This window comes from Cryptotermes secundus, unplaced genomic scaffold (genome assembly GCF_002891405.2).
Source record: "Cryptotermes secundus unplaced genomic scaffold, Csec_1.0 scaffold62, whole genome shotgun sequence".
In the NCBI taxonomy this organism is placed as follows: domain Eukaryota; kingdom Metazoa; phylum Arthropoda; class Insecta; order Blattodea; family Kalotermitidae; genus Cryptotermes; species Cryptotermes secundus.
In genome coordinates, this window is record NW_019727786.1 from 897,164 (window position 1) to 913,196 (window position 16,033).

The 16,033-nt window shown below is 43.9% G+C and overlaps 1 protein-coding gene across 2 annotated transcripts in view; it reads left to right on the forward strand.

Annotated features, from left to right (window-relative positions):
• The first annotated feature begins 594 nt into the window (after positions 1-594).
• LOC111864941 (protein big brother) overlaps positions 595-16,033 on the forward strand; it is a 93,137-nt gene continuing 77,698 nt past the window's right edge. For both annotated transcript variants that reach the window (XM_023852578.2, XM_023852579.2), the window contains exons 1-3: positions 595-812; positions 10,989-11,075; positions 12,735-12,845. In XM_023852578.2, the coding sequence (XP_023708346.1) occupies positions 639-812; positions 10,989-11,075; positions 12,735-12,845 (372 nt within the window). In that variant the 5' untranslated portion in view covers positions 595-638. The remainder of the gene's footprint in view (positions 813-10,988; positions 11,076-12,734; positions 12,846-16,033) is intronic.

Genomic DNA, 16,033 nt, shown 5'->3' on the forward strand with positions numbered 1-16,033 from the left:
TTTTTGTTTATTATTTTTTTATTGCTAGTGGGGTGGGACTAAGTCCCTTGTACTGCGGCCACTTCTGGCCTATTGTACCAGCCCCAGATGATAGGTGAGGGTGATTGTGGAGCAATTGGTAGAATGAAGATTGGCAGGGGAAACCGAAGTACTCGGAGAAAACCTGCCCTAGCGCCACTTTGTCCACCACAAGTCCTACTTGACCAGACCCGGGATCGAACCCGGACCGCCGAGGTGGGAAGCCAGCGACTAACCGCTTGAGCAATGGCTTAGGGACTTAAGAGAATATAGAATGATAATATTAATTTTGATCGTCGAGGACGGAAAAAGAAAGTCTTGCCCGGATTTGTCTGGCTCAGGCTCAGTATTTTTAAACACTGCATTGGGTTCCATAAATGCATTTGTTGAGCAATCAAAGGAAATGTTTTTATCTCTGAGTTAGTTTTCTTGAGAAAAAGTCTCTTGGACTCATCTAATTCCACGTATCATGAAACTGCCTGCTTGGCGAACGGGGAATGCCAGCCGCCATGTTTATGATGTCAGCGCGCGGTAGGCGTGGCAGATAGATCGGGGGGTTTACCGAGGCTGGCGGAGGGACCGCTCTCCGGCAGTGTTCAGTTTAGGTCTGTGCCGGTGACATGCACGCAATGAACGACCCTGCGGCACTGGCCGGAATGCTGCCGTTTGATTCCATCGGTCTGTACGAGCAGCCTAAACCGCGCTTCATCTTCAAGATGCCTCGCGTGGTCCCCGACCAGAAGTCCAAGTTCGAGTCCGATGAGCTTTTTAGGAGGCTGAGCCGCGAGAGCGAGGTGAGTCACGTGTGCTGTGTGACGTCAGCTGCTGTACTGTGCCGTTTTGCGAGGAAGCATCTAAACATACATGTGTCGGATAATGTTGAAATCTATACATATCTGAGAAAAGGCGTTAAGGAGAACATGTGGACGTAACGAACAGGACGTAGAAAATTACGTAATGGACCTGCTCACGTCATGTTGGTAGGGTTATTCACAGCATCAGAAGTAAACGTAATATTGTGCTTACGAAACATGGCAGTAAGAGGCCACGTGTGGGAGTTGACGGGAGGATAATACTAAAGTGGATAGGATGTGGATTCAGGTGGCTCAGGATCAGGTCAAATCACGAGCCTATTTGAATACGGTGGTGGACATTTCGTCCCATAAAGGTAGAGAAATTCTTCACAGCTGATTAACAACTTTTCATAAAAGGGGTTTTGGGTCATATTGTTTGTCAGATAATAGTAACTAGGCCAATCAGATTAAAGAGAATTTTGTAAGGGAACCAAGAAATGCTTACAGTATTTTGGCGTGAATTTCCTTTCCAAAGTTCCGTTAGTAAAACTGATTTCGTTCGTTTCTTGATTATTTAATGACTTTCATTTAAGTTCATCAATGGATAGATTGATCGGTTGCAAAACAGGAGGGGGTTGCATGATAGTGGGCCCTAAACCTCTGTATCAGCCCTGCCGAATGGATATGTGTTTCTATGTGAGAAAGAGAAATGTGAAAAATAGTGGGTGTTCATGGCGTGTAATCCAGGGTTCTCTCGGAGTGTGAGTAAAACCATGAAACACATCTGTCAGGGTGGACCGTGCCTATCCCGTTGAGATTCGAAAGTATCGCAGCAACTCCCGCGATTGAAACGGCTGTCCTGCCTGGGGATTCACGGCTGTCCTCGACTCAGGGCGAAGCTGACCTGCTCCTATAGGCTATCTGTATAGGCCTACTCGGTTAGGGTCTGTAAGCCTATTTTAAACCTGTGTTTGCCCTTCCATCGGCTCAAGATTCTGCATGATGGAAATCGTCTTCACACCAGCAGGTTTGTGCTACACAGCAACAGCAAAAATGTAGCCCTGGTTTTGTGTGTTTTACTTACATAGGCCCGAAAGAGTTTTACAAACTTGTGCCTCATGTTCTATAGTGGTTAATGAAGAAGGTTTGGATTTTTCAAGACACGTTGCATACACGGGAACCAAGAAATGAATACAATTTGGTTGTAAAACTTCAACGTGTGTAATAGATATTTCATAATTAGGGTGTTGAAATGAGAACTGACTCAGGATATAGGCTTAAGCAAGTCCAGTTCAGCAATTGTCAAGTTCGACCACCAGCAGTTTCTACTTCAGCCACCAGCTGGTATGACAAATAGCAGTTTTGTTGATAACTTTTCACACTCCATTGCCTGTAGTCCGCATACGAACTATACCGACCAAGCGATCGCCGCTTGTCGGCGAAGTTAGTGCCAACTTTAGCGGATAGAGGGTGTTGCGTGGTCAGCGCAACGGATCCCCACGGCCCTTAATCTCAGTTTTCTAGACCGGAGCCGCTATTTCGTTGAAATAGCTCCTCAATTATCATCACGCGGCTGAGTAGACCCCGTTCCAGGCCCACTACTTCTAAAAAAATCTGGTAGCGCCGGGAATCGAACCCTGGTCCTCTGGATCTGTAGGGAGGAACTCTGACAACTAAACCACAGAACTTTTCACACCCTTGAAATAAAGTTTCTTTATATCGTCGGTGAAATCATTGGCTGTTTCTCCGTGTGTGTGCTACACGACTTTAAGCTTTCATGTTCATTTCTTTGAGAAATGAGAACAACAATAGAGTTCAGTTCTCTGAGGAAGACCGTCAGTGAACATGTTCCCGTTTACTGATCTAATCACGTATTCCTGGCGTTTTACATTAAATTATAAATTAATAACAAACTTTACAGGATTTGTGTGTTGATAAAACTTCTTCTAGCTCCAGTCTATCTGCTGCTTAAGGTGCATTGGTCATGGAATTAATTAATTAGGAACTCGGATAACAGATGTGTTTACTTACCGCACATGTATAAATGCTGAAGCAGTCCGGCAAGTTATGTCGCAATATCCCGTCAAGCCTGAAGCGGACTGTTTGTGGTTTACTCATGTAATTCCGGGAAGGCGCCTGCGATCCAGCGAAAGTAGACTTCCTTCCTGAATACCAGTCTTCATCCCACCACGACATGCAAACACACCGATACACGAGCCAGCAGTACACAGCATCTGTTGAATAATGAAATATAGAACATCCGGTTAGGGGTACACATGTTTCATAAGCGAATTCTGTGTAGCCCCATGGTCTCACTGCCCCCTCATTACGCCTACACTTTATTCCATATGAGTCAACCACATCAAGCTTACGCGCCGTCTGCCTTTTATGTCCTAGGAAAATTCCTGGTACTCATTTCTGTTAGAGTCTGAGTCGACCCCAGGGTAATAGCGCGGCTGGAGGGATTAGGTTAATTTAAAAATCCAGTGCCCTCATCGGGACCCAACCCGCGACCTTCTGGCTTGTAGCATAGAGCCTCAACCAATTTCGCAACCGCATGCCCCCCAAGTTATACCGTAAGTAGAGCGATGTCCACTTCAGCAAGAGCTCGGATTACTGTTTATAATATCCGTCCTGCTACCGGTATAAACTTCTAGGGCACATTATTATTTAAGCCCCAACAATTCAATTAATACCTAAAGGAATTATAATAAACTTCCAACTGGGAAATGTTTATTCATTAATTAATTTAATAGCAATTTGTCTTTATGAAAGACTTCAATTTATACGCATAGATTTACTAGTTTAAAAAATGGTCTTATCAAATAACTGGGACCTCGTGTCGGCAGGAGTCGTTAGATGAACGGTCCGCACTGGTCTGTCTTCTTGACCAGTGCTGGCCAGTGTAACAGTGAGCCCATTACTTCCGTGACGCTGTCCAAGTCACGGTGTCAACCCCCTTTCTGGGCTCATGACCATATTTCAAGACTGCTGTTTAATAGACCGCTGCGTTGAATTAAAAAGAAACCAATCCTGTTGGTTCTTTCATCACAGACTCTTTGTCACACGAAATTTAGTAGGCAGTTAAATCACCATTTTCAAAGCAGGGCCCTGACAAATACCATAAACTGCAAAATGTTGATACAGCATCTTATTGAAAAGTCGTAAATGTGGACTTAATATTAGGTAAAATACGTTTGCTCTTTCCAACACTTACTTAGTTAATCCCTTCCTCTTATACATTGCGGTGACTAGGTTTTCTTTTTTCATTTTGATCACTTTACAGACGATAGGACTCCTTGGGCGGGTGATCAGCTCGTCCCAAGGCCTCTACCTAAACACAGGACAACACAAACACAAAATGAACACATAAGGACTCCTTGGGCGGGTGATCAGCTCGTCCCAAGGCCTCTACCTAAACACAGGACAACACAAACACAAAATGAACACATAAGGACTCCTTGGGCGGGTGATCAGCTCGTCCCAAGGCCTCTACCTAAACACAGGACAACACAAACACAAAATGAACACATACACATCCCAAACACCCATGCCTTTTGTGGAATTCGAACCCATGATCCCGGCTTCCAAGCGAGCGAAGACATTTCATTCCTTAGACCGCGCAGCTACCGTGACCGGCTCCAACACCCAACTAGATGAAAATTTTTACTGTCTCTGCGGACAAAGTCCTTTATGAGAAGCTGATGGTCGCTTCGCTTTCAATAAATTCTACGACTTTTATGGAGCCTTCTCCCGAATCCTATCACCATGCCAGCTGAATCCAGTCCACATCCTCACTTCCAGTTCCTTGAAGGTCTACTATCTTCCCATCTACTACCAGAATGTCCAACTTGGCCTCTTCCCTTTAAATATGGGGCTAACATTTCGTAACCATTTCGTTCGTGCCCCATCCATGCTAAATGCTGTCCATCTCAACTTCATCAATATAATCATCCTAATAATATTAGGCGGTCGCTCGGTCGGTGTAGTTCGCTTGCCGACTACAGGCCACAGAGTTTGTTTTTTGTTTTTTGGTAAATTATGAAACTTCTTATTATACAAATTTACAAATTCACGCAGCCTTCTTACGCCTAAGTATTCTCCTCAGCACCCCGAGGTCCCCGCCCCAGTTCATCTTCACCTTCATTGTAATGCAGAAGCACATACAAAGCAACAGGGAACATTTCAACGTGGCGTTGCTGTTTGCAGCCATCTCACTGGCCACTTGATCGCTCTTTAAAGCGTTTGTGCCACCGTTGACTAGTGGCGGAAACTGGGAGAGTCGTGGTCACTTCTAGAACGTGTTTAAAACGTTCCTTCCTCTGGCGACTAGGCACGTTGTGAACAGTAGCACAGGCCAGCATCGTGACGGCTCGTGTGTCGGGTCAACGTCTAATTTACGGTATATTGCTGTCAGCAAGTCTATGATCGGTTGTAAAATATTGCCAATATTTGTGGTGGTGCTGTTTCCACGGATGGGGAAACAGTGAAAATTTGTGGGCACAATGCCCACAAACTCCAAGTCATTTTCAGAGAATAGTTCTAATTTTGTTAGAAACTATTTCGAGTAATGGAATTTTCACGCGAATATAGGGCTGATTTAGAAAATATGCCTACAGCTCTACAGTCCTTTGTTGGGCCTTAGCCTCTTTTTCAGTTCCTTAATCCTATACACCATCAATAGGACTCCTTGGACGATGGATCAGCCCATCGCAAGGCCGCTACCCAAACACAGAACAACACAAACAGACATGGGATTCCAACCCACGATCCCAGTGTTTGAGCGGGGGAAGACGGTTCATGCCTCGACTGTGCGGCCATTGTGATCGGCTCAGAAAGTATTTACTTTTGAGGTATTTAAGGGAAGTTTTACATTATTTCCAGTTTTGTCTTTGAAGTTTGACCCGCAACGGTACAGTCGCTGTTTACGCAACTATAATTGAGGTTTATTTCCTGTGTTAAAGTAATCGTACCTAATTCACAGCCGGAATATGGGAAGTGAGCTCGTCTAGACATGGTATTTATGGACGAATTTAGGCCTAGCTGGGGTAGAGAGAACACTTTTAATAAAGTCCCGAAGTCGGTATTTAGGCTGTGTGAAGGCGAAGGAAGTACAGACCAAAATCCCATGTGAAGCGACGTTAAACGATTTTGGATTCTGGACAGCTTTGTGAACTACTGGAAACTAATCGACATTTTTCAGTTCCATTCAGTAGTGTCAAGGAATACCCCGGGAAAGGTGGCATTATGTTTTTATAAAGTCGCGTTCACATTACTCGTGCTCGTGTGACTCGCTATGCTCGCAAGTAATGTGGACGATATGACAAGTCATGAGACAAGCAAATTTTTTTTTTTTAATTTAAAAACTATAACCAATAAGTTAAAATACGACTACAGCCTATACACACTACGAGTAAATATACGGATCCTCACGCGCCGAAGCCTGGCGAGCAACTGAAGTAGTGTGGACGAAGATTTACGGGTACAAGTGAAAGCCAGACGAGTCTCCCGACGAGCACGAGTAATGTGGACGCGCCTTAAGACGAGAGATGGATGCAGGTTTGGCTAGCCTATGTGGACGTTAGTCGAACCTTCTTGCCCCAAAGCAGAGCTCTGCTTCCTGTTTGTTTCATATCGGTTTCTTGCATGACATACCTTTCAACCCTGAAGATGGTGGCAGTATGTTCATCCGTAATGTCCGTTGAGATTTACCAGATCTCATGGCGCTATATCTCGGAAAGTGTATCCAGGAAATAAGAAATCCGACCTGCGTTTCGTGATCACGGACCGCATCTGTAGATTCTATACCGAATGAACTATTAATTCCTAATGCCTAATCAATACAGTCATCTGTCACTCACTTCATCACTCATGGAACTGAACCCTTATTGAGAAGCTGCTAGTTATGCAGTTACTCAAGAACTTCCCAGCATTTTAGTAACCCGAAAGTTCATTACCGTATTCACAAGAACCTCCACTGGTCCCTATCCTGAGTCAGATTGATCCAGTCCATACGATCCCATCCTGTCTCTCTAAGCTCCATTTTAATATTATCCACCCACCTACATCTTGGATAGTTATTCATACTGCTATTATTTTTGGTTAATTTAATGATGTAAGATTTGAGGCTTTCACGGCGGTGACTATGAAGAAAGCAGTCTTCTGGGATTTGGCACCGTGTATATGTGGTGTTAACCGACGTTTCTACCCTGAAGATGGAGGCGATACGTTCCTCCGAAACGTCGGTTAACACCACATATACACGATGCCAAATCCCAGAAGACTGCTTTCTTCATAATTTAATGATATTTTTAGTAACGCAGACTACATGGTGTCGAATCATTGGACGATACCTAAAAATTAATTAGAATAAAAATAAGTATTTTAATATAAGGAAGCAGTCGTTGATTTTAAAGTACTATATCAGAATTTTCCCGCAGGGATTGAGGAAAAGCACGAATAACCTTTTGTCATGATGGTCGATGTTGCGACTGAGATTCGAACCAGGCATTTTCCGCATGCAAGTCACAAGTGTTGACTGTGAGCCAACTTGGACGGTTCTTTTGGCAAACCCTGAATCCTCTGCGCTAACCAAACGCCTCTCCACTTGGTTGCCCCTGACCTATCTGCAGCTATACTGCATGCCCTGCACACTCTTTGTCCGATTTTCGTGAAAGGAAACAGTTGGTCGCCCCCTTTCAGTTTGCAGCGTTCTTTAATCAGCGATATGGCGTTTCTACGAACTGTAACATGAAAATAACACCAGTTCCTCATAGTGGGGGTTCTTATTCTGGTAGATTTTGTCAATTAAACAAATTTTTTTGATATAAAAGATTATCAGCCGGTCACGGTAGTCGAGCGGTCTAAGGCATGTACTGTCTTCGCTCGCTTGGAAACCGGGATCAGGGTTTCGAATCTCACTCAGGGCATGGATGTTTGTGTGCGTTTTTCTGTGTTTATGTACAGGTAGAGGCCTTGCGACGAGCTGATCACCCGCCCAAGGAGTCCTACCGAATGTGTAAGATCTAGAAAAACCGAAGTGAACGGAGAAGTTCATGGAGGTAGGCCTAGGCCCACTGGGGCTGTAGTGCGAAGGGGAAAAAAATTATCAACCCCGTCCATTGTGATTGATAAATGTTTTTTTTTTTTTCATTTTTAATCTTTCATCCTTGACATGTTTCGGTCGGAACAACCATCTTCAGAAGGATATATCAGTACATGCAGAAATTAATATTACAATGTGATTGGTCAATATCAATACATACATACAATATCATTACAGTGTCATGAATATACAATCTCAGCCTTTAAATACTGCAGCAATGTGCCTGAAGATGGTGCTATTGCTAGTGTGACGGACCAGGATGAACCAAATCGAATTTCGTTGAATTTATTCCTTAGGAAAATGGAGAACAGTCACGTGATCTTGTGGACTATTCTGATATGGGGATTGTTAAATCAAATCACTGTAACTTCTTAAGTTAGTCGCGGTTAGTCGCTGGCTTCCCACCGCGGCGGCCCGGGTTCGATCCCGGGTCTGGTCAAGTGGGATTTGTGGTGGACAAAGTGGCGCTGGGGCAGGTTTTCTCCGAGTACTTCGGTTTCCCCTGCCAATCTTCATTCCANCTGCCAATCAATTGCTCCACAATCACCCTCACCTATCATCTGGGGCTGGTACAATAGGCCAGAAGTGGCCGCAGTAAAAGGGGCTTAGTCCCACCCCACTAGCAATAGAAAAGAACTTCTTAAGTGATATTTAAGCCTAAGATTGCATGATGAAGTAAATTGGTAGAACGTATTACAGCGTTACTAACTATATATATCAATATTAGAGTCAACTTTACCGACCACACAACATATTTTTATTATTATTACACTACATTTTTCGACCTCAGGAGGTCATCCTCAGGTGTACGAACACAGCTGTATAATTACACGCAATCACATTTTTAAATTTTAATTTAATTTTTAAAAATTTTAAATTTAAATTTTAACTTCTGACATTTAGAACAATTTTAACTTGTGTTTTATGAGAGAGCTTGATATATTATTGAGCGTGAGCCTGAATAAGATACAGGATCGAATAAGTGAGAAGACGAATGTGATTGCGTGTAATTATACAGCTGTGTTCGTACACCTGAGGATGACCTCTTGAGGTCGAAACATGTAGTGTAATAATAATAAAAATATGNAAGCTGTATTTCTATTTCTTTATGGTCTATGTAAGAACGCTGTCAGTGAGACCCGCTGGCCTGTACAGCAGCTAGTGATACGATGATCAGTAATAATGAATCGAAAGGATACTGGAGGTAGCGTTGGTGGCCTAATTTCAAGCACTGACCTAGAGGCCTCCTGGAAGAGCCCAGTCAGGATAGTCAAGTGTTCTGGCCGAGATTTCAACCGGCGGTGTCATGAATACAAGTCAGAAAGGTTGCAACTTTAACTAAATTGCACTATAAGTAAGTTTTCATAAGTGGGGGATTTCTCTCCGGGGGGTAAAGTGACCTGTGCGTGAGGCTGAACACTTATCTGTATCTGGTGCTTAGATTAAGAATACGTGAAGATATCCTCTCCACTCCCCCATACACCTATGTCTTCATGGGGTGCTACTTAGTTAAGCACATGGATAACTTTATTTTCTTTACCTGGAATGCTGTTTGTGTGAAACTCATAGTAAATATAAAGATAAGTTATGAAGCAAAGAGGATGTGTCACGACAGATAGGCTCGCTGTTCTTACTAACACTCTCTGAAATTGCATGTTGTATCAGACGACCATACTCCGTTTCGTGTTTGTAGTACAGGGGATAGTCCTTATATACAGGGTGTACATAAATATATGTTACAACGCTCTGTGGTAGATAAATGGGTTCAGTGTGATCCCATTTTGTTAACACACCCGTGTCCGGAAACCTTTGTTTACGTGCTAGGGCCTCTGAAATGTGAAGGAGGACGCCCTCACCTCTTACCTCTGTGGTTTACTGGTGACATTCACCTAACATTTCTCCAAGAGACCTTACCCGAGCTGCCGGAAGTGGTGCCTTTGGAAGTCCGTCGTGAAATGTGGTTCCAGCATGATGGCGCCACGGCACACTGCACTAATGTCGTCCGTGAGTATTTGGATGAAACCTTCAGCAACAGATGAACTGGACGTGGAGACCCAATAACCTGGCGTCCTCGCTCCTCTGGCTTGACTACATTGGATTTCTTTTTCTGGGGGTACATGCAAAGCCTGGTGTACGAGACTCCAGTGGAGACACAACATGATCTTGTGGCAAGGATTGCAGTAGCAACTGGAACCATCCGGGAAATACCAGGAATCTTTCAAAGAGTTCATCATAACATAGCCAGGCGGCGGAGAACATGCAATGAAGTTGGCGGCCGCCATTTTGAGCCACTTTTATAATGAAAAACAACGATAACATCCCCTAAAACTTATGCATCCTCTCGGAAACTTTGTGGCCCTTAATGCCAAAAAGAAGAGTTTCCTGACACGGGTGTATCATCTACCACAGAGCGCTGTAACATATATTTATTTACACCCTGTATAACTAGCGCGTATGTAAATTGAGTAGTTATGTACACTACTTTATTATAGCGACAACATTAATCACAGTCATTACAATCCAAATTATGTAAAGGCAGCATGACGAAACATACAGAGTTGTGTTGCTAGCCCTCTGACGGTGGGGCGCGCACTAATTCTCAAGCCTGCCGTCGTTTATAGTCGTGAGTCAATTCCATTCACCTCGTATCCTCACAACCAAATAAACAATCTCCATGGTTTTAGTCCGCAATCGAACTGTACCGACCGAGCGACCGCCGTTTGTTGGCGAAGTTAGTGCCAACTTTAGACGATAGAGGTGTCGCGTGGTCAGAGCAACGAATCCCTACGGCCGTTAATCTCGGTTTTCTAGACCGGAGCCGCTATTTCCTAGAAAGAGCTCCTCAATTATCATCAGGAGGGTGAGTGGACCCCGTTCCAGACTCACTACATCCTCATAACCAACTTTCCAAATTCCATCTTGATATTTTCCTCCCTTTTGCTTGTTGATGTACCAAATGAAACTTTTCAGGAGTGTTTAGAACCATATTTCTGTATGGATATCCTATATAAATCGCGAAGATATTATTAAAATGAGACTGGGTGAACTTTTTCTCTGTCTCCACGTTCCAGGTGCGGTACACAGGTTACAGAGACAGGCCACAGGAGGAGCGCCAGGTTCGGTTCCAGAACGGCTGTCGCGAGGGACACACGGAAATCGTAAGTTCTCACTCACTTAAGTTAACCCATAATTGTACTGCTACCCTTAAGCATTGCCAAATGACCAGTTACTTCCTATAGTTATTTACTTTGGAGGGAAAGCGCTTATCCGCCTCTCAGCACGGTTATTTTCCCTATCACAGTATGCAGTAAAAAGATAAAGTAAATGTATAGTTTTCCTGTTCTTAATTAAACATCACAGCATGAAGACGTATGGGCGAAAGGAAGTATAGATCCACGTATTCTTAACCTTATACCGGAAGTAAGTGTGCAGTCGGCCCTTGTACTGCTGAGAAATAGCCTCCGATACCAATTAAATTAGAGGTTGGATGGGCCCCCTTGTCGGGGCAGGACACCGTAGAGAAGAGAACATCTGGCCGCTCTTGGTAATCGCAACATTTTTCTCGGATATCCGGGCCGTTGCCTAGTTACTGCACCGACCGAAATACTCGGTTCAGTAGTATGTAGCCCATATGCTAAGTAACTAAACCATTAAATAAGGAATAACAGCGAACTTACAGTTTCCTTACGTCACCGCATTCCAATCGTGCACAAAAGTGAAGCCGAACTTATCAGCAAGAGCCATGCATCTACTGCACTGGTTCTCAATATCTAGCGGACCGCGGACCGGTATAATTGATGTTAAGGCCCGCGACCAGGCCCCGGCCAGGCGCTAGAGAAACACTGATCTACAGGGTGCGCGGTAGGAAGCAGGACACATGTTATTGGGAAACAGAAAAGTTACATTTTTAGTGCTTGATTACGACGCGTTTCTGATATTTTTTCCTTCGGTTCTGGGTCAATTTGTTTACCACCCTTCAGGAATATTTTGTACTGTTCTTTATGGCCTTCACATTCTCACCAAATAGATTACAGTTTTCAGTATGAACGTGTACCCTACCCCATTTAGACCTTTCAGTTCCAGGCCCATCTATATATTCTCTTGTACTGCGTAGTGGCGCATTCGTGCTACATGCCCTGCCCACTTCATCTTCCTTGACTTGATAATTCTAATTGTACTTGGCGAAGTGTACAAGTTATGAAACTTTTCATTATGCAGTTTTCTCCAACCTTCTGTCACTTCATCTCTCTTCGGTCCAAATATTCTCCTTAACACCCTGTCCTCAAACACCCTCAGTGTATGTTGCTCCCTTAATATCAGAGACCAAGTTTCATACCCATACAGAACCACAGGCAAAATTGTAGTTTTGTATATTCTAATTTTTATGTTTTTGGACGGCAGACGAGAAGACAGAAGATTATGGACTGAATGGTTTTGTTTTGTTACTGTCATTTCCAAATATCTGAACTGTGTCACATTTTCAAAACACCTGTTAGCTATCTTTATGTCAAGATGTTTTTCTGCATTTTGGTGACGAGACAGCAACATTTACTTAGTTTTCTCTGCGTTTTCCTTTATGGTATCTATGTTATCATAGTGAAGTGAAGTGAATGACATTACGCATCCATGACTGTCGGTTTCCTTTTGTTTGTGTTTTGGGTGTTGTATTTTTTTTCTTCTATCTCTGTAATTGTTGTTGTATTTGTTGCAGTTATTTGTATTTCAGTGTAATTGTNTTCTCTGCGTTTTCCTTTATGGTATCTATATTATCATCCACTAGATTGTATTGCTTGCTTAATGCAGTTGTTGGTCTGCAGGCATTTGTGGCTACCGGAACCAACATCCAGCTAGTGTTCAACCCCAGCACGAACGGGTACAGCACGGCTGATCACGGGCGTGAGTGTGACTTCGACAAGGAGCACGGCAAGGTAAGTCGCGTAGAGATAAGTGAAAGAAGCGGCTACAGAAGGAATAGAGCCACTACGACCTCCACACACTTTCTCTATCTCTAGATTTCTGGCTGGTAATATCATCACGACAAAGCCACCTTCCTCAGAGTTTTTCTAGTGTATATATCCGCGCATTCCATCACGCCGCCATATCAACGTGGCATAGGAGTTTGTTTCCAGGCACTTGAATTCCTAGGTAATGTTAGCAGCGCTGTGGCTGAGTTCAGAGTGACTGTAGCAACAGTGGTGAAGAAAGTTGCGAGATGTTGAACTATTCAAATTTCGTGTTTTACGTACCGGTGAAGATTTCCGTGGCCCGGGTTCGGAAAAGCATTTCGGGCATCTATAACATTTTTCCATGGCCCCATTCATAAATTTACAAAAAAAAAAAGTCCGTGGCCTGTAGACCGCAAGCGAACTATACCGACCGAGCGGCCGCTGCTTATCGGCGAAGTTAGTGCCAACTTTAGCGGATAGAGGGTGTCGCGTGGTTAGCGCAACGAATCCCCATGGCCGTTAATTTCGGTTTTCTAGACCAGATTCATAAATTTATATACCAGAATTGCCAAGTTGTTACAGGGAACACCAGACTACACAGTAAGATACGTTCGTCTTTCAAATATTGTAGGCGATATCTTCTTAAAATGGACAAGAACCATGTCCCTTTCTCTTTACCACTCATCCGGGATCCCAGTGATAACCACTGATTTATATTGGATCGAAAGAAACTCAAAATGATGTCGATATCTGTTTTCATCAACCAGTTTCTCTGAGAAGTTCAAAGGAACAAGCTCCTTATTATATTGACTCCTGTAAAGAGAGGAAATATAAGCTGAGTCTGGCAAATTCGGTGCCATACATCCATAACATCATTCGTTGTTTGCCAATTTAAAATTTGTTCCTCATAATTTCAAAAGGAACCTTCGTAGCACTTGTAATCGGGATATATTACCCAAAGTATGTGACAAGTTACTGTTAGACAGGTTTCCTGTTATTGCCTCTTCTGTTGGTTAACGTTCGGTGCCTCTTCACTTCACTTGTCAAATTTCGCTTCGTCAAAGCCATTCAAGTGTGTGTGGCCACAGCACGAATCTAGGTTTCTCTGACAGACCTGTACCTGTGGTCAGCTCTGTCACAGAAAATAAACAAAAAACCTACATCTACGAAAGTTTTGTGCTGATACAGTTAAAACAAACATTACAATTCTAGCGACCGCCTCTGTAGTCTAATGGTCAGCGTTCCTGGCTACAGATCTAGAGGTCCGGGTTCGATTCTCGGAGCTAACAGATTGTTTCTGAGAAGTAGTGGGTCTGGAACGGGGTGCACTCAGCCTCACGATGATAATTGAGGAGCTATTTCAAGGAAATAGCGGCTCCGGTCTAGAAAACCGAAATTAACGGCCGTGGGGATTCGTTGCGACACTCTCTGTCCGCAAAAGTTGGCACTAAACTTCGCCGACAAGCGGCGGCCGCTCGGTCAGTCGGTATACTTCGCTTGCGGACTAAAATCACGGAGTTTTTCTTTTTTACAATTCTAGCCTCAAGGGTGAGATTTGAAATAACTGACGTTTTGAGTAAGCTTCTGCAAGGAGGTGTAGCCCATGTTCTGGGCGTATCAAGAGGAACTAGTGATGTGTAGTCACTGAAGTACGTATGTAGTAGGTTTGTAAGCCTATCCTTGCAATAACCCCAAAATTTTGCATCCAGTAAATGGGGTGTTTTTTCAATGCCTGCATACCGAGTAGTTTGGATAGGGCTGTATCTCTTCTGACTTACATTGAAGAAATGCCACACCAAGCAACCAGATATTTTCCGTGATTTTCCGCAGTCCGTCTATGCGAATTCAGGAATAGTCCCTTGAAAGAAGCCACGACCGCTTCATTCCGCGTCCTGTCAAATTTATCTTTCGTTAGTGAACTCATGATTCGACGCCATGTAGTCTGAGCTGCTGACATCGTCGTTAAATAAACCACAGGCCCGCGCCATAGCTCAAGCGGTTAGTCGCTGGCTTCCCATCGCGACGGCCCCGGTTCGACCCCGGGTCTGGTCAAGTGGGATTTGTGGTGGACAAAGTGGAGCTGGGGCAGGTTTTCTCCAAGTATTTCGGTTTCCCCTGCCAATCTTCATTCCACCAATTGCTCCACAATCACCCTCACCTATCATCTGGGGCTGGTACAATAGGCCAGAAGTGGCCGCAGTACAAGGGACTTAGTCCCACCCCACTATCAATAAAAAAAATTAAATGAACCACAAATAAATAAACATAATGCGCAGGCGCTGAGGAAACAACGCGATCGCCGAGAAATAACGAAAATGTATTTCTAACTTCCCTTGCAGTAACCGTGGTACGATTTTAAGTACCGGTACGGTATATGCTGAATGCCTCTGTGGTCTGGTGGTCAGAGTTCCTGGCTACAGACCCAGAGGTCCCGGGTTCGATTCCCGGCGCTACCAGATTTTTTTAGAAGTACTGGGTTTGGAACCGGATCCACTCAGCCTCATGGGGATAATTATATAGCTGTTTCAAGGAAATAGCTGCTCCGGTCTAGAAAACCGAGATTAACGTCCGTGGGGATCCCTTGCGCTACCACATGACACCCTCTCTCTTCGCTGGCACTAACTTCGCCGACAAGCGGCGGTAGCTCGGTCGGAATAGTTCTCTTTGCAAACTGCAGGCCACGGAGGATTTATTAACGGTATATGCTAACCAACCCCATGTAACAGGGATATTGCGCTGATAGTTGCTCAGCTAATCAAGGAATCTGCGAATTGTGTAACCAGATGGTTAATTACCAAGTTTATAACAAGCTGCCACTGGGCCCTGTTTTAAGCCAGTAGATTACATTCCATACTCTACCACCGTATATTTTAATAGCATTTCCATCCTCAACTCTATTCCTAAGACTCTCTTATAACGTCTCTTTTCACATTTCCCCATTAAAAATGACTACCCATTTCTTGTCTCTCAATATCTACCCGTTAGGTACGTGTAGTTTCAACTAGAAACTTGTAAGATTTGAGGCTTTCACGGCGGTGACTATGAAGAAAGCAGTCTTCTGGGATTTGGCACCGTGTATATGTGGTGTTAACCGACATTTCGGAGGAACGTATTGCCTCCATCTTCAGGGTAGAAGAAAAAATATAAGAAATCTGCAAGCGAGGAGACCG